Below are 17,685 nucleotides of genomic sequence, written 5' to 3' on the forward strand. Positions count from 1 at the left end.
CTGAGAAAAAAAAATGGCTGTCGAAGAAACACATGGAGCCAGTGACCGCATGCCCCCTGTCTTCTCTCCCGTAGAGCTCAGAGGCCGTTGTCCAATGGCTGAGCGACTTTCAGCTGCAGGTCTACGCTCCAAACTTCCTGGGCGCTGGGTATGACTTGCCCACCATTAGCCGAATGACCCCGGAGGTAAGGCAACTAAACCCTGACCCTGACTCCCAGAGAGGTCGCAGGCACCTCCAAGGACCACAATGAGAACAAGTCTGCACGACTTTGATTTGTGTTGTCCTTGATGTTTTCAATATGCATGTAAATAATTTATTTTACAAAACAAAATCGCAAGTGAGCACAATTAAACCACTCAACCAACCACCTGCCTTTCCCTGCCTCGTGCCACACCTGCCTACGTTCACTTTCCTCCTCCCTTGATCATGTATTGCCTTCCCCCTCTGACTCCAGAAAAGGTTTAATGTGTGAACCCCTCGCGTACTGTTGAGTCTCTGGGCTCTCACCAGCCCCACAGTATTCAAGTTTGTCATTTAGCTCCTGAAGAAAGGTCATAAAATGGCCATGAAGATAATGAGACATGAGTCATCTTGCTGTTTGTTCCCCTATTTTTGCAAAATGTTAAACAGAAAATAACCAGTACAAGACGACTGTATGTTACTGCGTACTGTGGCTCTTGGTACACCCTAGTGGTCACTTAGTGCAAGTTGTATGTCGTACTTAATGTGTAGACCTTTAAAAGTAGTTCCTTTTTACTCAGAAGAGAATGTCAAATAAAGAGTTGCAGTATGGGGAAATGTAGTACTTGATGGTCATCGTAGTCAAAGGAGCTTGCAAAGAAAAGCGTCTGGACTTCTTTAAGTTGCTTGAAGACGTTTCACCTTCATCCGAGAAGCTTCTTCAGCTCTAAGGTCAAATGGTGGAGAGTCCCAGATTTAGACCTAGTGGGAGTTTCCCCCCACAGAGGGACAAAAGGACCCCCTGATGATCCTCTAATCGCCTGAGCCAAGGTGTGAAACTGGGTGTGGGTCCCAATCAGCCAGAGTTTCAGGTGAGTTCATTGTGAAACCTGACCCCACCTTATCATTCGCATGATAAGGTGGGGTCCTTTTTGGTCCTTTTGTCCCTCTGTGGGGGGAAACTCCCACTAGGTTTATATCTGGGACTCTCCACCATTTGACCTTAGAACTGAAGAAGCTTCTCGGATGAAGGTGAAACGTCTTCAAGCAACTTAAAGAAGTCCAGACGCTTTTCTTTGCAAGCTCCTTTGAGTAGTATTTGATGTTTTCGTGTTTAAATATTGTCTTCAGCCTAAATATGAATTAAAAATAAGCTCTGGTTTAAATGTTAGAATCAAGATCTTAAAACAAAGTCCATAAAAGACAAAAATCCTCCTTTGATGATACCTATAGTATTTTTACGTGTTTGTTGTTTCCATTTTAAGCTGCCGGTTGAACGCAGAGAAATTTAACACATTCAAAAACCATCTCAGTGAACTTCTGTTCGACTTTGTGACCCTTCACCTCCAACACTGCTCCTGCTGCTGCTAGCTTTGAGGAACAATCCCTCCCTGCCACACTTAAAAACATAATTTATAGCGTTCATAAATTACTTGTGTATATATGCACACTTTGTGCATGCTGAAGGGACTCAGATTAGCGATGGCTTAAAGGGCTTTTCTCCTCAGAGATGTGTCGCTGAGCGGCGGCCTCGTCTCCTGGTTCGTCCCACAAAATGATTTATGCAGCCAAGTGTATGTGGCGGTGTAAATGTTGTATAAAAGTGTGTTCTCGGGTGTCCATAACAACTTCCAGTGAATTGCACTGAAGTCAAATGTAGCACTGGTGCTGTGCAGCGCTCTGTGATGTTTCTGTCTTTATATCAAAGTGCGGTCATGTCTGCATACCAGATCAGCCTGTTTTTTAATTTTGGCCGCCTCCTTTCACTGCAGACATTTGCTTTTGTTTGCCATGCTTTTCTTATGGGTTTGACACATCTGCACTCTTCTCCCTTTAGCCGACAGAAGCCTTCATCAGACATCACGCCATCTCTTGTGTTGCAAATTTTCTTCTGTGTGTGAGTGAGTGTGGAAGACAGAGAGAACGACAGAGAGTGATGGGCACTTGGGGAGATTTTTTGTACTTTGTGGAATAAAAAAGCCTGAACATATACTCACAGCTTCTTACTTACATGTTTGTGTGTGTGTAGGATCTGACCGCTATTGGAATAACTAAACCAGGTCACAGAAAGAAGATAACATCAGAGATTAACAAGCTAAGTGTTACAGAGTGGCTGCCTGAGCATAAACCTGTGAGTACACACACACACACAGACTTTTTAAACCAGTCTAATTGATGCTTGTATGTCATTGCTATGCCAAAACTATGATTGGTTGATCATGACATCCTGTGGGCTAATATTGTGAGCTACAATGGGAAGCTACAAGCTACTGCCTGGCCTGCTCAGCGCTCTTATTTCTGGCATTCCTACAGGCTAGCCTAGGAGAATGGCTATCTTCTATTGGTCTAAGCCAGTACCACCAGATGTTGGTGCAGAACGGTTACGAGAACATCGACTTCATCACGGACATCACTTGGGAAGACCTGCAGGAAATAGGCATCACCAAACTGGGTACGACAAACAAACAATGCAGCGCTTGTTTTGTTTTTCTACTGTGAAACATGAAAGTTAAACTACAGTATCCTCTACTAATCACAGGACTCTGCATGTGGCGTATAATGTGGCCAATATTCACATTTGAGCATAGCTTTATGTGTGTTAGCTGCACTTAATAGAGATGAAAGTAACCAGTAAACTCAAAAATAAAGGAGTGAAGTGATTAAAATGCAGACTTAAAGCCAGAATACGTATATAAGCATATGCAGAGAGTTTGGGAAGTATTCTCAGGGCTTCACTTGTTCCACATGATGACATGTTACAGACTCCAAAATGAATTAAGTTAATTTTTCATCTCAAAATTCTACATATACACCATAATGAGTGAAAAAAGTTTGTTTGCCTTGACACTCAAAATTGAGATCAGGTGTGTCCTTCTTCCACTGATCATCTGTCAGACGATGAACCTGATTGGACTCCATCTGTACTAAATTCAGTTGATTGGACATGATTTGTCTCACACCTGTCTATATAAGGTCGTACAGTTGACAGTGCATGTCAGAGCACAAACCCAAGCCATGAAGTATATGTTAATGATGAATTATGAAGACGTCTTTTAGATTTTCTTACAGGGAAGCTAACTATTCCCCCAAAATACTAGCACTCTGCCTCTGGGTGCTGAATGGTGCATGAAGGGTTTACGACAGGATATCTGTAAAAAAGCAGCTGGATTGCTGCTGCTATAAATGTTCTGTTGCTAATCATTTCATGACTGAAATAAAAGCTACAGTAGCTCTACAGTTCTGTGGCATCCCTAAAATTCAAAGAAAGGTAATTTACTACACTCAAAACTTGAGCTTTATTCAATATCTTGACCCCTATTGTAACGTGCGGTGGAGATGAAGCCAGCCGCGGAGGTGTGCAGGTGGATAGCGAATGAGCAACAGCTTCTGACTTTCCAAAAGTACTCATTTATTTACAATATCAAAAATAAAAGTGCTACCACTACCACACATTACTAAAGAGCACACTAGTCCGCGTACACACGGGCGCATCCATTACAGGAGGAGTGCGAAGAAGAACAAAAAGGGGGTGACACACCAGTCATGAGACAGGAGGCGCCGCCATGTGGTCATACACTGCATTACAATAGCAACTGTTACACTATGAACCCCCCTAACCCAAAAAACTATAACGAAACTGACCTTTTTGGACTACAAAAATATAGTAAACTTAAAATATCACACCCAGCATCTAAAGAGTGGGAGTTCTGAGTTACATTAGAAGTTCTCTGTCCACACCTCCCCATCTATGAAACATTTACTAGCTAAACTGGTTAGTGTTACCATGTTAGCTGTAGCGTTAGCTGCTAGCGATAAGCTAGCTTCTGTAGCCTTACAGTTTTCTCACTTACTCAGGTTTAGTTTTCCTGTTCAGGAGTTAAGGGAAAGTGCACTGACGACAAAACTAATTTTCAGTGAATTTGACTTGTCTTACCTGTGTTATGCCAAACTGTAATTCCACTTTGTTAATGCTGTAGGCCACCAGAAAAAGCTAATGCTGGCGGTGAAGCGGCTGGCTGAAATGCAGCGCAGTTCAGATGGGCGGGGCTCCCTCCGAAAGAAGCCCCCACCAATCACGCAGCAGCAGGAAGTCATGTCGATGGATAGTCCCCCCCCAGATGGTGAGATCATTCAGGAAAAATCAGCCTGTACAGTTTTAACTCCATCTTTAATTGGAATTATCTGTATGTTTCATTTGATTGTGAAACCAGTAAAAAAAATAAATCATGTTAGAGTTGCTTTGGTCGTCTGCTGGTCAGATAGACGGGTGGTCCACTCTTCTTTGTTCTCAGTGGATAGTCCTTGAGCCCATCTCAAGTCCCCCATCAGACCACAGCTTTCAGACTGGTTGGTTTGGCTATCTTGCACATCTGTTAACATCTGTGACACCTAACTTACTTTACAGATAGCTTGTGGAAATATCAGAAGTTTCCCTTCACTTTCCCTTCACTAGGTGGATTCATACAACTGTATAAAGACTGTATTTATTTATTTATTTTTATTTATTTTTGAGTACTTACTAGACTTTCCTGAATGAAAGTCTAGTAAGCATCTTTATTTTTGACACTAGACCAAATCTGAGAGTAGTTAAGAGCTCATGCTGTTTGCATAATGAAGCTACTAGATTGAAAGCAACTGCTGTGTAACAGTGGTAAAGCATTTCATCTGAGTTTCATTTACTTAATAAACCTTTTGTGAGATAAAGAGTTTCATTTATCTTCATCTGAGTTTGTCTTTGTCTCTCTTCAGAGGTCATGTCTCCCAAAATGAGCACCTTCCAGGACAGCGAGCTGAGCACTGAGCTACAGAGTGCAATGACCCAGCCAGTTCAGGAGGTCAAAGCTCAGCGAACACGCAGCCTCAGCAAAGACCACGATGAGGTGCTTACAGGCGGAGGAGGAGGTGGAGGTGGGCCACCTAAGAAGGAGGCCCGGACTATGAGGCAGCAGAGCAGCCAGGGAAGCACGTCCTCTCACCGAGGCAGTGTATCCTCACAAGGCAAACATCGTCACTCTCATTCTCACTCGCAGCCTGCACCTCCCTACACACCCCCACACACTCCTACCAAGACCAGGACCTCTTCCTCCTCGTCCACGTCGTCTGTGCAGAGCTCGTCTTCCCCACAGGCCAAGCCCAAGCCATCCCCACAGTTCATCCAGGGGGAAAGACCTCAGTCACCGCGCTCACATCCTCCTCAGTCTCCAACCCATCGCGGAGCCCCGTGTCAGCTTCAGCCCCAGCAGCAGCAACCTCAAATGCAGCCGCAGCACCAGGCTCACCCTCACCCTCAGCACCACCCGCAGATGCAGCCGATGGAGGTCAGGGAGAGTCAGCAAGTCCCGGTCCTGTGTCTCCCACCAGAGGCAGAGTTAGCAGAGGAAGAAGGACCAAAGAACTCGTCCGTCCAGAATAGACGCGCTCACACGCTGAACCGATACCCTGTCTCAGATAGCGAGTGCGATGAGAGAGCAGGAGGAAGAGGAGGGGGTGGAGGAGAAGCAGAAGCTGACGTTGTAAGCCAGAGCTCAGCCGCTGTGAGAGCGGAAGGAGGGAAATACGCCACAGTAACACACCGAGTCAGCCGTAGTCACTCCGTACGCAATCAGGAAAAGGGCGCCAACCGAAACCAGAGCCAGTCGTTTGCTCTCCGTCAGAAGAAAAAAGGCCCACCCCCACCACCGCCCAAACGCTCCAGCTCAGCCATCTCCACCTCCAACTCCAACCTGACAGAAGCCAACACACAGCCAAATACGCTCACCACTACTGGGGGGATGCTGGATGTGCCTTACTACCAACAACGGCGGGCCAGCGACCTGGGGGTGTCCGTGGAGACAGCTGCCGTGGAGACGAGCAGCGTTGGCAGCGTGAGGAGCATTGCCGCCATGTTAGAGATGTCTTCTATAGGGGGAGGAGCCAAAGGCATGGCATTGCAGAAGAACTTTTTGCAGGTAATGTATACAGAACTTCATTTCTCTAACATAACACTACATATATGTTTATGTATTCATATGTGTGCTGTAAGCACTAAGTGGAATATGGTTGTTGTGCGTTCAACAGGTGGGAAAAACACGCGATGCCATTGGTCTGGACGGTGAGGTGGTAAACCGACGACGGACCATCAGCGGCCCCGTCAGTGAGCTTGTGGCTGCTGCAAGGCGCGACCAGCCAACTCCTTTGACCTTCCCCTCTCCCTCCACCCAGCCTGAATCCTCCCCTCCTCCTGTTAATTCCTCCTCACCCCAACCTCCATCCTCACCCCACCCCAGCTCAGGAGGTAGTGGCAGCTCTTCAGAGAATCTGCCTTTTGCAGAGGAGGGAAGTCTGACCATCCGCCGCCAAGGTCGAGGAGAAGGAGAAGGACAGGTAGCTATCAATATATATGTTTGTCTATCTATCTATCTATCTATCTATCTATCTATCTATCTACCTTCCTACCTACCTTCCTACCTACCTTCCTATCTATCTATCTATCTATCTATCTATCTATCTATCTATCTATCTATCTATCTATCTACCTTCCTACCTACCTTCCTACCTACCTTCCTATCTATCTATCTATCTATCTATCTATCTATCTATCTATCTATCTATCTATCTATCTATCTATCTACCTTCCTACCTACCTTCCTATCTATCTATCTATCTATCTATCTATCTATCTATCTATCTACCTATCTATCTATCTATCTATCTATCTATCTATCTATCTATCTACCTATCTATCTATCTATCTATCTATCTATCTATCTATCTATCTATCTATCTATCTATCTATCTATCTATCTATCTATCTATCTATCTATCTACCTTCCTACCTACCTTCCTACCTACCTTCCTATCTATCTATCTATCTATCTATCTATCTATCTATCTATCTATCTATCTATCTATCTATCTATCTATCTACCTTCCTACCTACCTACCTACCTACCTTCCTACCTACCTTCCTATCTATCTATCTATCTATCTATCTATCTATCTATCTATCTATCTATCTATCTATCTATCTATCTATCTATCTATCTATCTATCTACCTTCCTACCTTCCTACCTACCTTCCTATCTATCTATCTATCTATCTATCTATCTATCTATCTATCTATCTATCTATCTATCTATCTACCTTCCTACCTACCTACCTACCTATCTATCTATCTATCTATCTACCTACCTACCTACCTACCTTCCTACCTACCTTCCTATCTATCTATCTATCTATCTATCTATCTATCTATCTATCTATCTATCTATCTATCTATCTATCTATCTATCTACCTACCTTCCTACCTACCTTCCTACCTACCTTCCTACCTACCTTCCTATCTATCTATCTATCTATCTATCTATCTATCTATCTATCTATCTATCTATCTATCTATCTATCTACCTTCCTACCTACCTTCCTACCTACCTACCTACCTACCTACCTACCTATCTATCTATCTATCTATCTATCTATCTATCTATCTATCTATCTATCTATCTATCTATCTATCTATCTACCTACCTTCCTACCTACCTTCCTACCTACCTACCTATCTATCTATCTATCTATCTATCTATCTATCTATCTATCTATCTATCTACCTACCTACCTTCCTACCTACCTACCTACCTACCTATCTATCTATCTATCTATCTATCTATCTATCTATCTATCTATCTATCTATCTATCTATCTATCTACCTACCTTCCTACCTACCTTCCTACCTACCTACCTATCTATCTATCTATCTATCTATCTATCTATCTATCTATCTATCTATCTATCTATCTACCTACCTACCTTCCTACCTACCTACCTACCTATCTATCTATCTATCTATCTATCTATCTATCTATCTATCTATCTATCTATCTATCTATCTACCTTCCTACCTACCTACCTACCTACCTATCTATCTATCTATCTATCTATCTATCTATCTATCTACCCTCCTACCTACCTACCTACCTACCTACCTTCCTACCTACCTACCTATCTATCTATCTATCTATCTATCTATCTATCTATCTATCTATCTACCTATCTATCTATCTATCTATCTATCTATCTATCTATCTATCTACCTTCCTACCTACCTACCTACCTACCTACCTACCTACCTACCTACCTACCTATCTATCTATCTATCTATCTATCTATCTATCTATCTATCTATCTATCTATCTATCTACCTTCCTACCTACCTACCTACCTACCTTCCTACCTACCTACCTATCTATCTATCTATCTATCTATCTATCTATCTATCTATCTATCTATCTATCTATCTACCTACCTACCTATCTTGCTTTTGCATTATCTATGTAATGTAATGTGCTAAAGCTAATGTGCTCTAACGTATTGCAAATCCATAGTCAAGCTTCTGTGTTCTGTAAGCTTTATTTGTCTTATCCATTTATCTTTGTCAGTGTTTTTTGACTGTGCAAAAATGACCCCTTATCATGAATGTATGAATTTTCCGTTAGTGTGTATTTTGTGTATGTCTGCAGGGTGACGGCGAGGGTCACCAGGGAGACGGCAGCTACGCCCAGGAGGACATCTCCAATGTTGAAGCCACGGCGACCTTAAAACGACGACCCCGCAGTTCCAAGCCCCACACCAACGGCTCTGACTTCACCCTTCAAGAGTCATCCACCGTCAAGCGACGACCCAAGAGCCGCGACAAAGAGCCCGAGGGCTACGCAGAGCTGGCCACAGCCAACGGGGAGCCTGCGAACAGCGGGCAGCCAAACACCACGCAGCCAGTTCCCTACCAGAACGGCACAGCCACAGTGAAACGCCGCCCAGCGTCTGATGCTGGAGTGATCGAGCAACCGCAACCCCAACCTCAACCTCAACCTCAAACACAACCACAAGTGACTGCTGCTCCTCGCAGGGACAGCTTGGACCAAGGAGCCCCAGTGGCAAATGAAGGTGGTCCTGTGAGGAAACCAAAGCCTCCAGTCTCCCCCAAACCTGTAGTGGCACAGATAAAGAGACAGGGAGGACCTCAGACCCCACCGCAGCCTGTATCCAACAAACGAGTACCCCTACCAGGTCCGGGGACACCTGGAAGTCCAGGTAAACACAGTGGATTTTGGGTGTTTTGTGTACATATTAATTCCAAATGCCCTTCAGGAAGTTGAAGCAAAAAAACAGTGATGAAAAGTACGAGTAAAGAGTATTTCATGCTACCCGGTCAGTCAAAGCTTATCGGTGCTAGAGGGGGTTTCAAACAACGTTATAGGCCCGTATCAGCCAGTGTTAGAGAATGTTTATAAGAGAAAACAGCGTATTTTCAGCTGATCCAGTCTTTCTGTTTGCTCTCTGTGTAGTGGAAGGAAAGAAGATCCCTCCACCAGTTTCACCCAAACCAGCGCCACCACCCACAGCGCCCAAACCAGCCAAGCTCATCCACTCCGTAACTGGCCCCGCACTGTCGACCCCAGCCTCTGCCCCGCCCAAGCAGCACTCTGCAGTGGCCCGACAGACCAGTTCACCACCCTCCTTCCCCCCATCTAACACTCCTAGCCCGCCGAACGCCAAACCGACGAGCCCTTCCTCCCAGAGTCCCCACACACCACAGACACCCACCACACCACAGACACCTCAGACTCCTGCCACTCCCAGCCCAACCCCTCCGCCTGTCAAACCCCCACGATCCTCCATCGGGGGGGTGTCAGTGGACAGCGGGATGTCAGGGGGCGGAGTCACGGCGCCAGCCGCCACGACAACAGAGTTCGGAGTGGATTCATTGGTGCACCAGAAGTTGGAGGAAACAAGCGCTTCGCTGGCTGCTGCTCTGCAAGCCGTGGAGGATAAAATACTACGACAGGAAGAGTAAGGACCACACACACACACACACACACACACACACAGTCATGCTGTTAACAATGGTTAGCCACACAGAAGCATCTGGAACGTTGTCCTTCAGTAGGTGATGATATGAACCCTCTACAAGTGTCTACTACGGATTAATCTCATCAAGTGAGATCAGTGGACTGTACAGCATCAGCAAAACAAGCTACAGTCTAAGGGACTGAAAACTAGCATCCACTCAACATAGGTTGTGAGGATTTATGCGGAGAGTTCAAACACGTAAGGCCTTTGCAGCTGAAGTACAACTATAGATGAAATCTTCTTGCACAATAATAATAATATAATCCTGCACCATTCGGTGGAAATGTACCTACGCCTGTGATCACAGCATCACTAGCAGTACACTGAAATACAATGCTCTCTCTTTTTCCATTTCCATTTGTTTTTAATGTATCACAGTTGGAGAAAAGACTTCATGCTCTGTTAACCCTCTGAGGTCTGGGTCATCATCGATAGTGACCCTAGCCCTAACTGTAACTCCAGGCAAGTCTTGGCAGTCAGGGAACAAAACGATGTGGGATAATTGGGAAACTTCTGAGGGAAACCTGGTCGTGTTAGTAGAGACGGCATTCAGTTCAATTCAATTTTATTTTTATAGCGCCAAATCACAACAAAAGTTGCCTCAAGGCGCTTCATAGGTACAGAGAAAAACCCAACAATCATATGACCCCCTATGAGCAAGCACTTTGGCGACAGTGGGAAGGAAAAACTCCCTTTTAACAGGAAGAAACCTCCAGCAGAACCAGGCTCAGGGAGGGGCGGGGCCATCTGCTGTGATTGGTCCATTCAGGGCATCCATCCGCCCTGAATGAATCAGCTCTCATTTGATTTGTAGAAATCTGGCCAAATTTATTAAACCCCCCAAAACGTGACTATCCAGAGATGGGACCAGGAAGCATATTTATATTTATTTACTATTAAATCATCTCATATCGTCGCACACTGAGGTTAATTATGAAGTTCCAAAGGTTCAGTGCTTGGACCAGTTCTGCTTACATTATACATGCTTCCTTTCCTGCTTCCCGTCTTCCTTATCAGAAGACATAGCATACATTTTCACTGCTATGCAGATGACACCCAGCTCTATCTGTCCATGAAGCCAGATAACACACACCAATTAGTTAAACTGCAGGAATGTCTTAAAGACATAAAGACCTGGATGGCTGCTAACTTTCTGCTTCTTAATTCAGATAAAACTGACATTATTGTACTGGGTGACATTACGTTGGCCTCCAGTAACACTGTGAGGAATCTTGGAGTCATGACCAGGACATGTCCTTAATCCAAAATGCTGCAGCAAGAGTCCTGACAGGGACTAGAAAGAGATCAGATTTCTCCTGTTTTGGCTTCACCTCATTGGCTCTCTGTTAAATTCAGTTTAATTGAATTGAAAATTCTGCTCCTCACTTACTTGTTGTTCCTAGAGTATTTAAAAGTAGAATGGGAGGCAGAGCCTTCAGTTTTCAGGCCCCTCTTCTGTGGAACCAGCTTCCAGTTTGGATTCAGGAGACAGACACTATCTCTACTTTTGAGATTAGACCCCAACCAATCACAGCAGATGGCCCCGCCCCTCCCTAAGCCTGGTTCTGCCGGAGGTTTCTTCCTGTTAAAAGGGAGATTTTCCTTCCCACTGTCGCCAAAGTGCTGCTCATAGGGGGTCAATGATTGTTGGGTTTTCTCTGTTGTATTAATGTAGGGTCTACCTTACAATGTAAAGTACCTTGAGGTTGTTGTAATTTGGTGCTATATAAATAAAATTGAATTGAACTAAAATTGAATATTTACAGTGTTTTTCTCAACACTTTAATTTGTTTTTTCACCGTATGTTGTCCAAGTTGACATTTATGATAACAAAAACAAAATGTTGATGTGTTAGAATGTTTCTTTTTTTGTTTCTTGACCACCAAGACAAAAAGGGCACATTCTGCTGACACAGGGTCATTATAAATAATGACATAAGTGATGCTGAGAAGTCTGTTTTTGTCTGAACTCAAGACCTGCTCACTTCAAAAATAATTTTAAAGGTTAATTTGAAGCTCTTATTACTCAAAGCTGCATATATGCAGTATTGTTATCCTTGATTTGCATTAAAATACACAACGCTGAAAAACGACTGCCCCACATCTTTCAGTTCAGTTTGATTTATACAGTACCAAATCACAACAACAGTCGCCTACTGTAATTTAAAACAACCTAAAGTAATACAGAGAAAACCCAACAATCAGACAACACCCTATGAGTCAACACTTGGCAACAGTGGGAAGGAAAAACTCACGTTTAACAGGAAGACTCAGGCTGAGGGAGGGGCAGCTAACTTTACATAATTGTTTTTAGTCTCTGCTTTTTATTGTTAATAAACTTGTGGTTCTGTGTGTGTGTGTGTGTGTGTGTGTGTGTGTGTGCGCCTCTAGCTCTGTGGCCGAGCAGAAGACCACAGTTAGCATCCTTGACGACATCGGCAGCATGTTTGATGACCTCGCCGACCAGCTTGACGCCATGTTGGAGTAACTACAGAAACCAGCCGGTGCGTCTCCTTAGCAACGCTGCATCAGAAGTGACTCAGTTGGCACAACGGGCAACACGTCTCTCTATCTCGCACCTTCTCCTCATCCTTCTCTCTCATCATTCCCCTCCACCCCTCCCTGTCATCCGTCCGTCCGCCTGTCGCTGCGCCATCCCCTCCTCTTCCTCTCGTCTCCTGATGATAACGGAGCAGCACCGCAGTCCCGCACAGACTTGGCAAGAGAAGGAGAGAGCAAGAAAGAGAAATAGATAGAGAGACTAAAAGAGAAATGGTTGGGGAAAGGACCAAAGACAAGTGATGGAGGAGAGAAAATAGAACAAACACACAAATGACGAGAGATGAAGAAATGCAACAAAAAGAAGGAGACTGCATTCAAAATGTGAGTCTTTAAAGAACTCTTCTGCTCAAAGCGAGCAAAGAAACAAAACCAATACAGAATGAAAAACCAACTGTGTAATGAATCATAGTATGGTATGTGTACATTATAAGCATGGAGAGTTTATATCTACTGAAAAAGTCCTGCATTAGCACAGTAATATATGATATACCGATAAATATGAATCTTTAGCTCTTTGGTTTGATGTCTTGGTTCTGTGTGGAATGGTGACCTCTGGTGTTGTGATGATGTAAATGACTTGATGGATTTTTATTTATTTTATTTTATTTTTTTTATCCGTGACCAAAACGAGACTATTCAGCTCCTGAGGTGTGTGTGTGTGTCTGTGTGTGTCTGTGTGTTGTGTGCACGTGAGAGAGAAGGAGCGCAATAGGAACAGGGTGGTAGATGCATGCATGTGAGTGTTTCAGGATCAGATTGTGTTTCCTGTCCTGGCTGCATCTCTGCCACATCTTCGTCATCACCCTGCACACACACACACACACACACACACAGGAGAAGCACAATGCAGTCAGATTGATTACAGACACACACACGTACACAAGGGAGCGTGCACAATTAATAAATAAAATAAAAAGAGAGAAGGGGAGGGAGAAAACAAAAGCAAGTGTACAGCAGGTTGTGTTTGGGACAAAGTAGGTCAAATTCATTTTGGAAAGGACATGTTCACATGATTAGAGGCTGTTAGGGCTTCCACCTATGATGGCTCATACCTCAGAGAGTTAAAGGGTTACATGCATTTCGTGAGGTAAGGTAAAGGCAGTGGAGTCAGGCAAGTGAGCAAAGCTTAAACTGGTCTTAGCTGCTTCTAAGTACTTTGCACAGTGCAGCACAAGCACCACAGTGAAGCTGAACGTCAAAGCTTTGCCACAAACTCAACTCAGCTCAATGAAAAACTTGTTCTGACTAAAGAGATATTGCAAAAAACTTCAGGTTTCCCAATGTGTTTAATTTTCAGCTTTGTGCAGTGGTTGCTACAGAGCACCTGATACCATTTTGGAGTCCCTGTGCATTCAATCTGTCCAATGCAGAGTCAGAGTAGAGTCTATAGAGGTTTTTTCCAACACTTATTAACTGAAAAAACTAAAAACAAGTATTTGAAAACAGATATGTCATTTATAAATGCCCCCACAGCATGATACTGCCACCGCCGTGCTTCGTGCTGTGAATTGTGATTATTGATTATGACGAGAGTTTTACTCCCCGGGCCGAGCTTCTTCCAGCTGTTTCTCTCCTCTCTGATCTTAATGTGGGAATTCTACTTCACGCCTTTTCACTCAGTCTGAAGCCATCAGATTTACAGCTGTACTGAACTTCGTTGTGACTCGACAACATCCTTGTGTCCGCAGCCCTTTTACATAGCAGACACGCCACAGCGGGAAAAGCAAAAGTGTAACTTTAAATGTACCTGTAAAGTCAATTACACAAAGGTGTTTTCATTCGATCTAGATATTTGATTAAACTATCTGCTATTAAAGCCTCTTTTTCTTTTGATAAAACCTCTATAAAAACTACTTTGATTCACTGTGTTGGCCAATAAAAAAAGATACAGTCTAGCTGAGTCTGCAGACTGCCTTTAGTCAATGATTTTCCACTGAATTCCTAATATTCATGACAAAATACCTGCATTTAACCTGTTAAGGTCTTAAGGTACTACTCCTTTACTAAGCTAACACGCTCCCTTCCACGGACAACCTTTCTATTGCTCTTGTCCCACACACTCCCAAACACCCACCCTATGTTGCCATGACAATCTACATCACCACCATTGCAATCGGCATTACCATGGTTACTACACGGTGCGATCACACCGTGTACATGGGATGAAAATATAAAAAGTATTCGATTGGAGCAAGTGGCGGCAGAGATGTGTGAAGCCTGGTGGTTTGTTTCGAGTGCAGCTCCTCAAACCAGAAGTTGGCGCAATACTGAGATTCTAACTGCACCTCTGCCCATTAAGAAAATCAAGGTTTCACAGCACGTTAGCAGCCACGCTGTTTATATAAATGAATAAGAACTCAGAGAATAGTCGTGGTATTTAAATTACGATCACATAGAGATTATATATATATGGATATTTGAAAAAAATATATAAGAAGAAGTGTATTTATGAGTGTGTTTCATTCTGAAGACTATTTTTAAAGTAAACAGATCTAATCTGAGTGTTGAATCAGTTTGCTTCTTCATGCTTAAGTGGTCTGAGCTGATGAACCATTGTAGGATAACATGTTGGGATGTTTCCAGGAAGTGTTCTTTTATTATTATTAATAATATTATTACTATTATTTTGTATTGTTTTTTTCTGCGCCTACATGTGTACATGTGTCCTGGTGTGGCGATGTGTATAGTATAAGCAATTCTTGTTCAGTTTTGTTATCTTTTGTATAGTTTTAAATGTCTTTGTTTTTCTTTGAAACATGTGCCTTGCTTTGTGATTTTGGTCTGACTTCAATACAGTAGATGGATATGTATAATATAAGGGCATCACTCTCTTTTTCCAGTTTGCCATCTTACTTGATATCTTGGTATGAAAATTGTGCTGCCCTCCCCAGCACCACAGAGTTGTGATTTTTAATCCATAAACTCAGCCGACTGAATGAAACAGTTACTAGCATAACCCCGGTTCTCTGAAAACCAGGAATTTCACTCTAGGAAGCACCCTCATGGAAGCTCCGCTACCACTGCATCAATCTAAAGACAGACCAATCACTTCAAGGATATGAGTCCCCCCCAACCCCGTTTGTAATAGCCCCTGGCACCACACCGGGTACAGAAGTCCATGTGCAGTTGGCTTGGATGACAGAAAATCAGTTTTAAAAAAATACCTACATTTTAGCTTCTTCTCCTGCTTTTGTGAAGAAATATGTTGTGGATCTGTTGTGTTAGCATGTTAAGTTTTACATTATCACAATGTTTAAGAAAGTTTTAGAAAATAAACGTGGTTCTACCCAGTTAGCTGAGAGGATCAATGCCACTTTCAGAGTGAAGCCACAGATAACAGCTGGTTAGTTAAGGTTTGCTTAAAATTAAAGGACTGAAAACTCTCTGGAAAAGCTAGCTAGCTTCCTAGGGAATATTTGATTTGTTTAATTTGTACAAAAATCGATGTGTGATATCTACAATTATCTTCTGACATAGCAGGAGTAGTTCTTTTTTTACAGTTTACATTCATAATGCTAAGCTAAGCTAAACAGAAAACCACAGTCTCACATGTTGTCCGCTCAATTTGAACTCATTAAAAGAAGATAATCATATAAACTGCTTATAAAGTTGAACAATAAGATATAAGTTCAAGTTCGACTTTGCAAGAGACTCTTTGGGTTTCATTCCAGCTAAAACTTTAGTGTAAGAAATTTGCTAACTGCGGCTAACAACCAGCCGGAGGTAGTTTCATGCTGTAACTATCTCCAGGTTGATGATCGTTAACTTTTTTGTTGTCTACGTTTTTTCTAATTACATAATTGAAATTTTAAAGGTGTGCAACACTGTTAGATTTCATTCCTGTTAAGAGTTTGTGATATTTTGCATCAAATGTACGCTGTGTAAAAAATGTTTGCTTAATTATGCTAACCGTTAGCTGAAGGTAGTTCTGCTAAGCTACGCCATGAGAGTGGTATCAATCTTCTGATCTAGCTTTGAGTGAAAAAGCTATCCCAACCCACTATATCCCTCGAAACATGGACAACAACAAATAGTCCTGTCATAAACAGTAATGGCTCGATTTCTTTTACATCTTCTAAAGATGTGGCTTAAGCACATAAATATTTCTGAACTCCCTTAGCTTAGTTAAGTAAATTGTTACTGAAAGTGATTGAGCCAGCTGTCACCAGATGTGTAGGTGCATATTTCTATGAAATTTAATTTCTTCATTCTTTTCCCTTGAGTTATCTTTACCTTGTACCAAACTGTCCTCTGTTATTACAAACTAGATGTCATTGTGGTGACATCCACAGATGCTTGGTGGTCTGACCTTTGAGGGTTGGCTGACCTGTGTGCAGCTTACAGCTTTTTCATCCGCCATCATATCAGAGATAAAGGTTTGCCTTTTTAAATCCTTCCTTAGGTCTCATTTTGGTCATCCTTCATATCGTAGGAATTATTCTGAAGTGTGTTTTGGTACTTGGGCGTTGGGGTGAGGCTACTAAGGTGAAAAAACCCACACACAGATGGTCAAATAAGCTGTGGAGAAGAAGTACTTTTCATCCCTTGTTCTTCTTAACAAAAGATGAAGCCAAACTGTTTTTATTTGATTTTCCGCCTGTGCTTATCTGAACAGACACCCGAGTGGCGTCTCCTCTGCTCTGCAGCGACTGTATGCGAATGCTTGAGAGAGTGTGTCATGTGTTGCTCTGCTATTGACTGTGTGAAATCTGTGTGTGTGGGAGTGCGTGTGTGTTGTAGTGACTGGACAGTGGTGTGCTTGCAGTGACTGCATCTTATGGCCATCTGCTCTGAATAAATAAATGTTCTGTACAAACTTCACAGCCTCCTTTTGTGGTGTTTGCATTTTTATTTCTTGGTGACAGGAGAGTCTCTGCAGAGCACAATGTAGCTGTTTATGATTCGCATGAGGCGTTATAAAATTAGCAGATGTTTCAAAAATATTAAAAAAGATTGATTGTAATGAGCCTTTCAGCCTCTAACCCTAATCCAACCTTGTGTAAAGCCTGGTGAACATCCACGCTTGTTCTGAAAGATAACAGTACCGTAATACTGG

General features: G+C 42.9%; 1 protein-coding gene across 6 annotated transcripts in view; it reads left to right on the plus strand.

Moving 5' to 3' along the window:
• caskin1 (CASK interacting protein 1) overlaps positions 1-17,450 on the plus strand; it is a 123,562-nt gene extending 106,112 nt beyond the window's left edge. For 4 of the 6 annotated variants that reach the window (XM_085157043.1, XM_085157045.1, XM_085157047.1 and 1 more), the window contains 9 exons: positions 75-185; positions 2,211-2,312; positions 2,495-2,633; positions 4,159-4,302; positions 4,931-6,129; positions 6,239-6,544; positions 8,655-9,249; positions 9,504-10,008; positions 12,459-17,450. In XM_085157043.1, the coding sequence (XP_085013169.1) occupies positions 75-185; positions 2,211-2,312; positions 2,495-2,633; positions 4,159-4,302; positions 4,931-6,129; positions 6,239-6,544; positions 8,655-9,249; positions 9,504-10,008; positions 12,459-12,555 (3,198 nt within the window). In that variant the 3' untranslated portion in view covers positions 12,556-17,450. The remainder of the gene's footprint in view (positions 1-74; positions 186-2,210; positions 2,313-2,494; positions 2,634-4,158; positions 4,303-4,930; positions 6,130-6,238; positions 6,545-8,654; positions 9,250-9,503; positions 10,009-12,458) is intronic. The other 2 variants (XM_085157044.1, XM_085157046.1) reach the window with 2 other exon arrangements.
• Positions 17,451-17,685: the final 235 nt, after the last annotated feature.

The sequence above is a fragment of the Neolamprologus multifasciatus genome, chromosome 4, assembly GCF_963576455.1.
Source record: "Neolamprologus multifasciatus chromosome 4, fNeoMul1.2, whole genome shotgun sequence".
In the NCBI taxonomy this organism is placed as follows: domain Eukaryota; kingdom Metazoa; phylum Chordata; class Actinopteri; order Cichliformes; family Cichlidae; genus Neolamprologus; species Neolamprologus multifasciatus.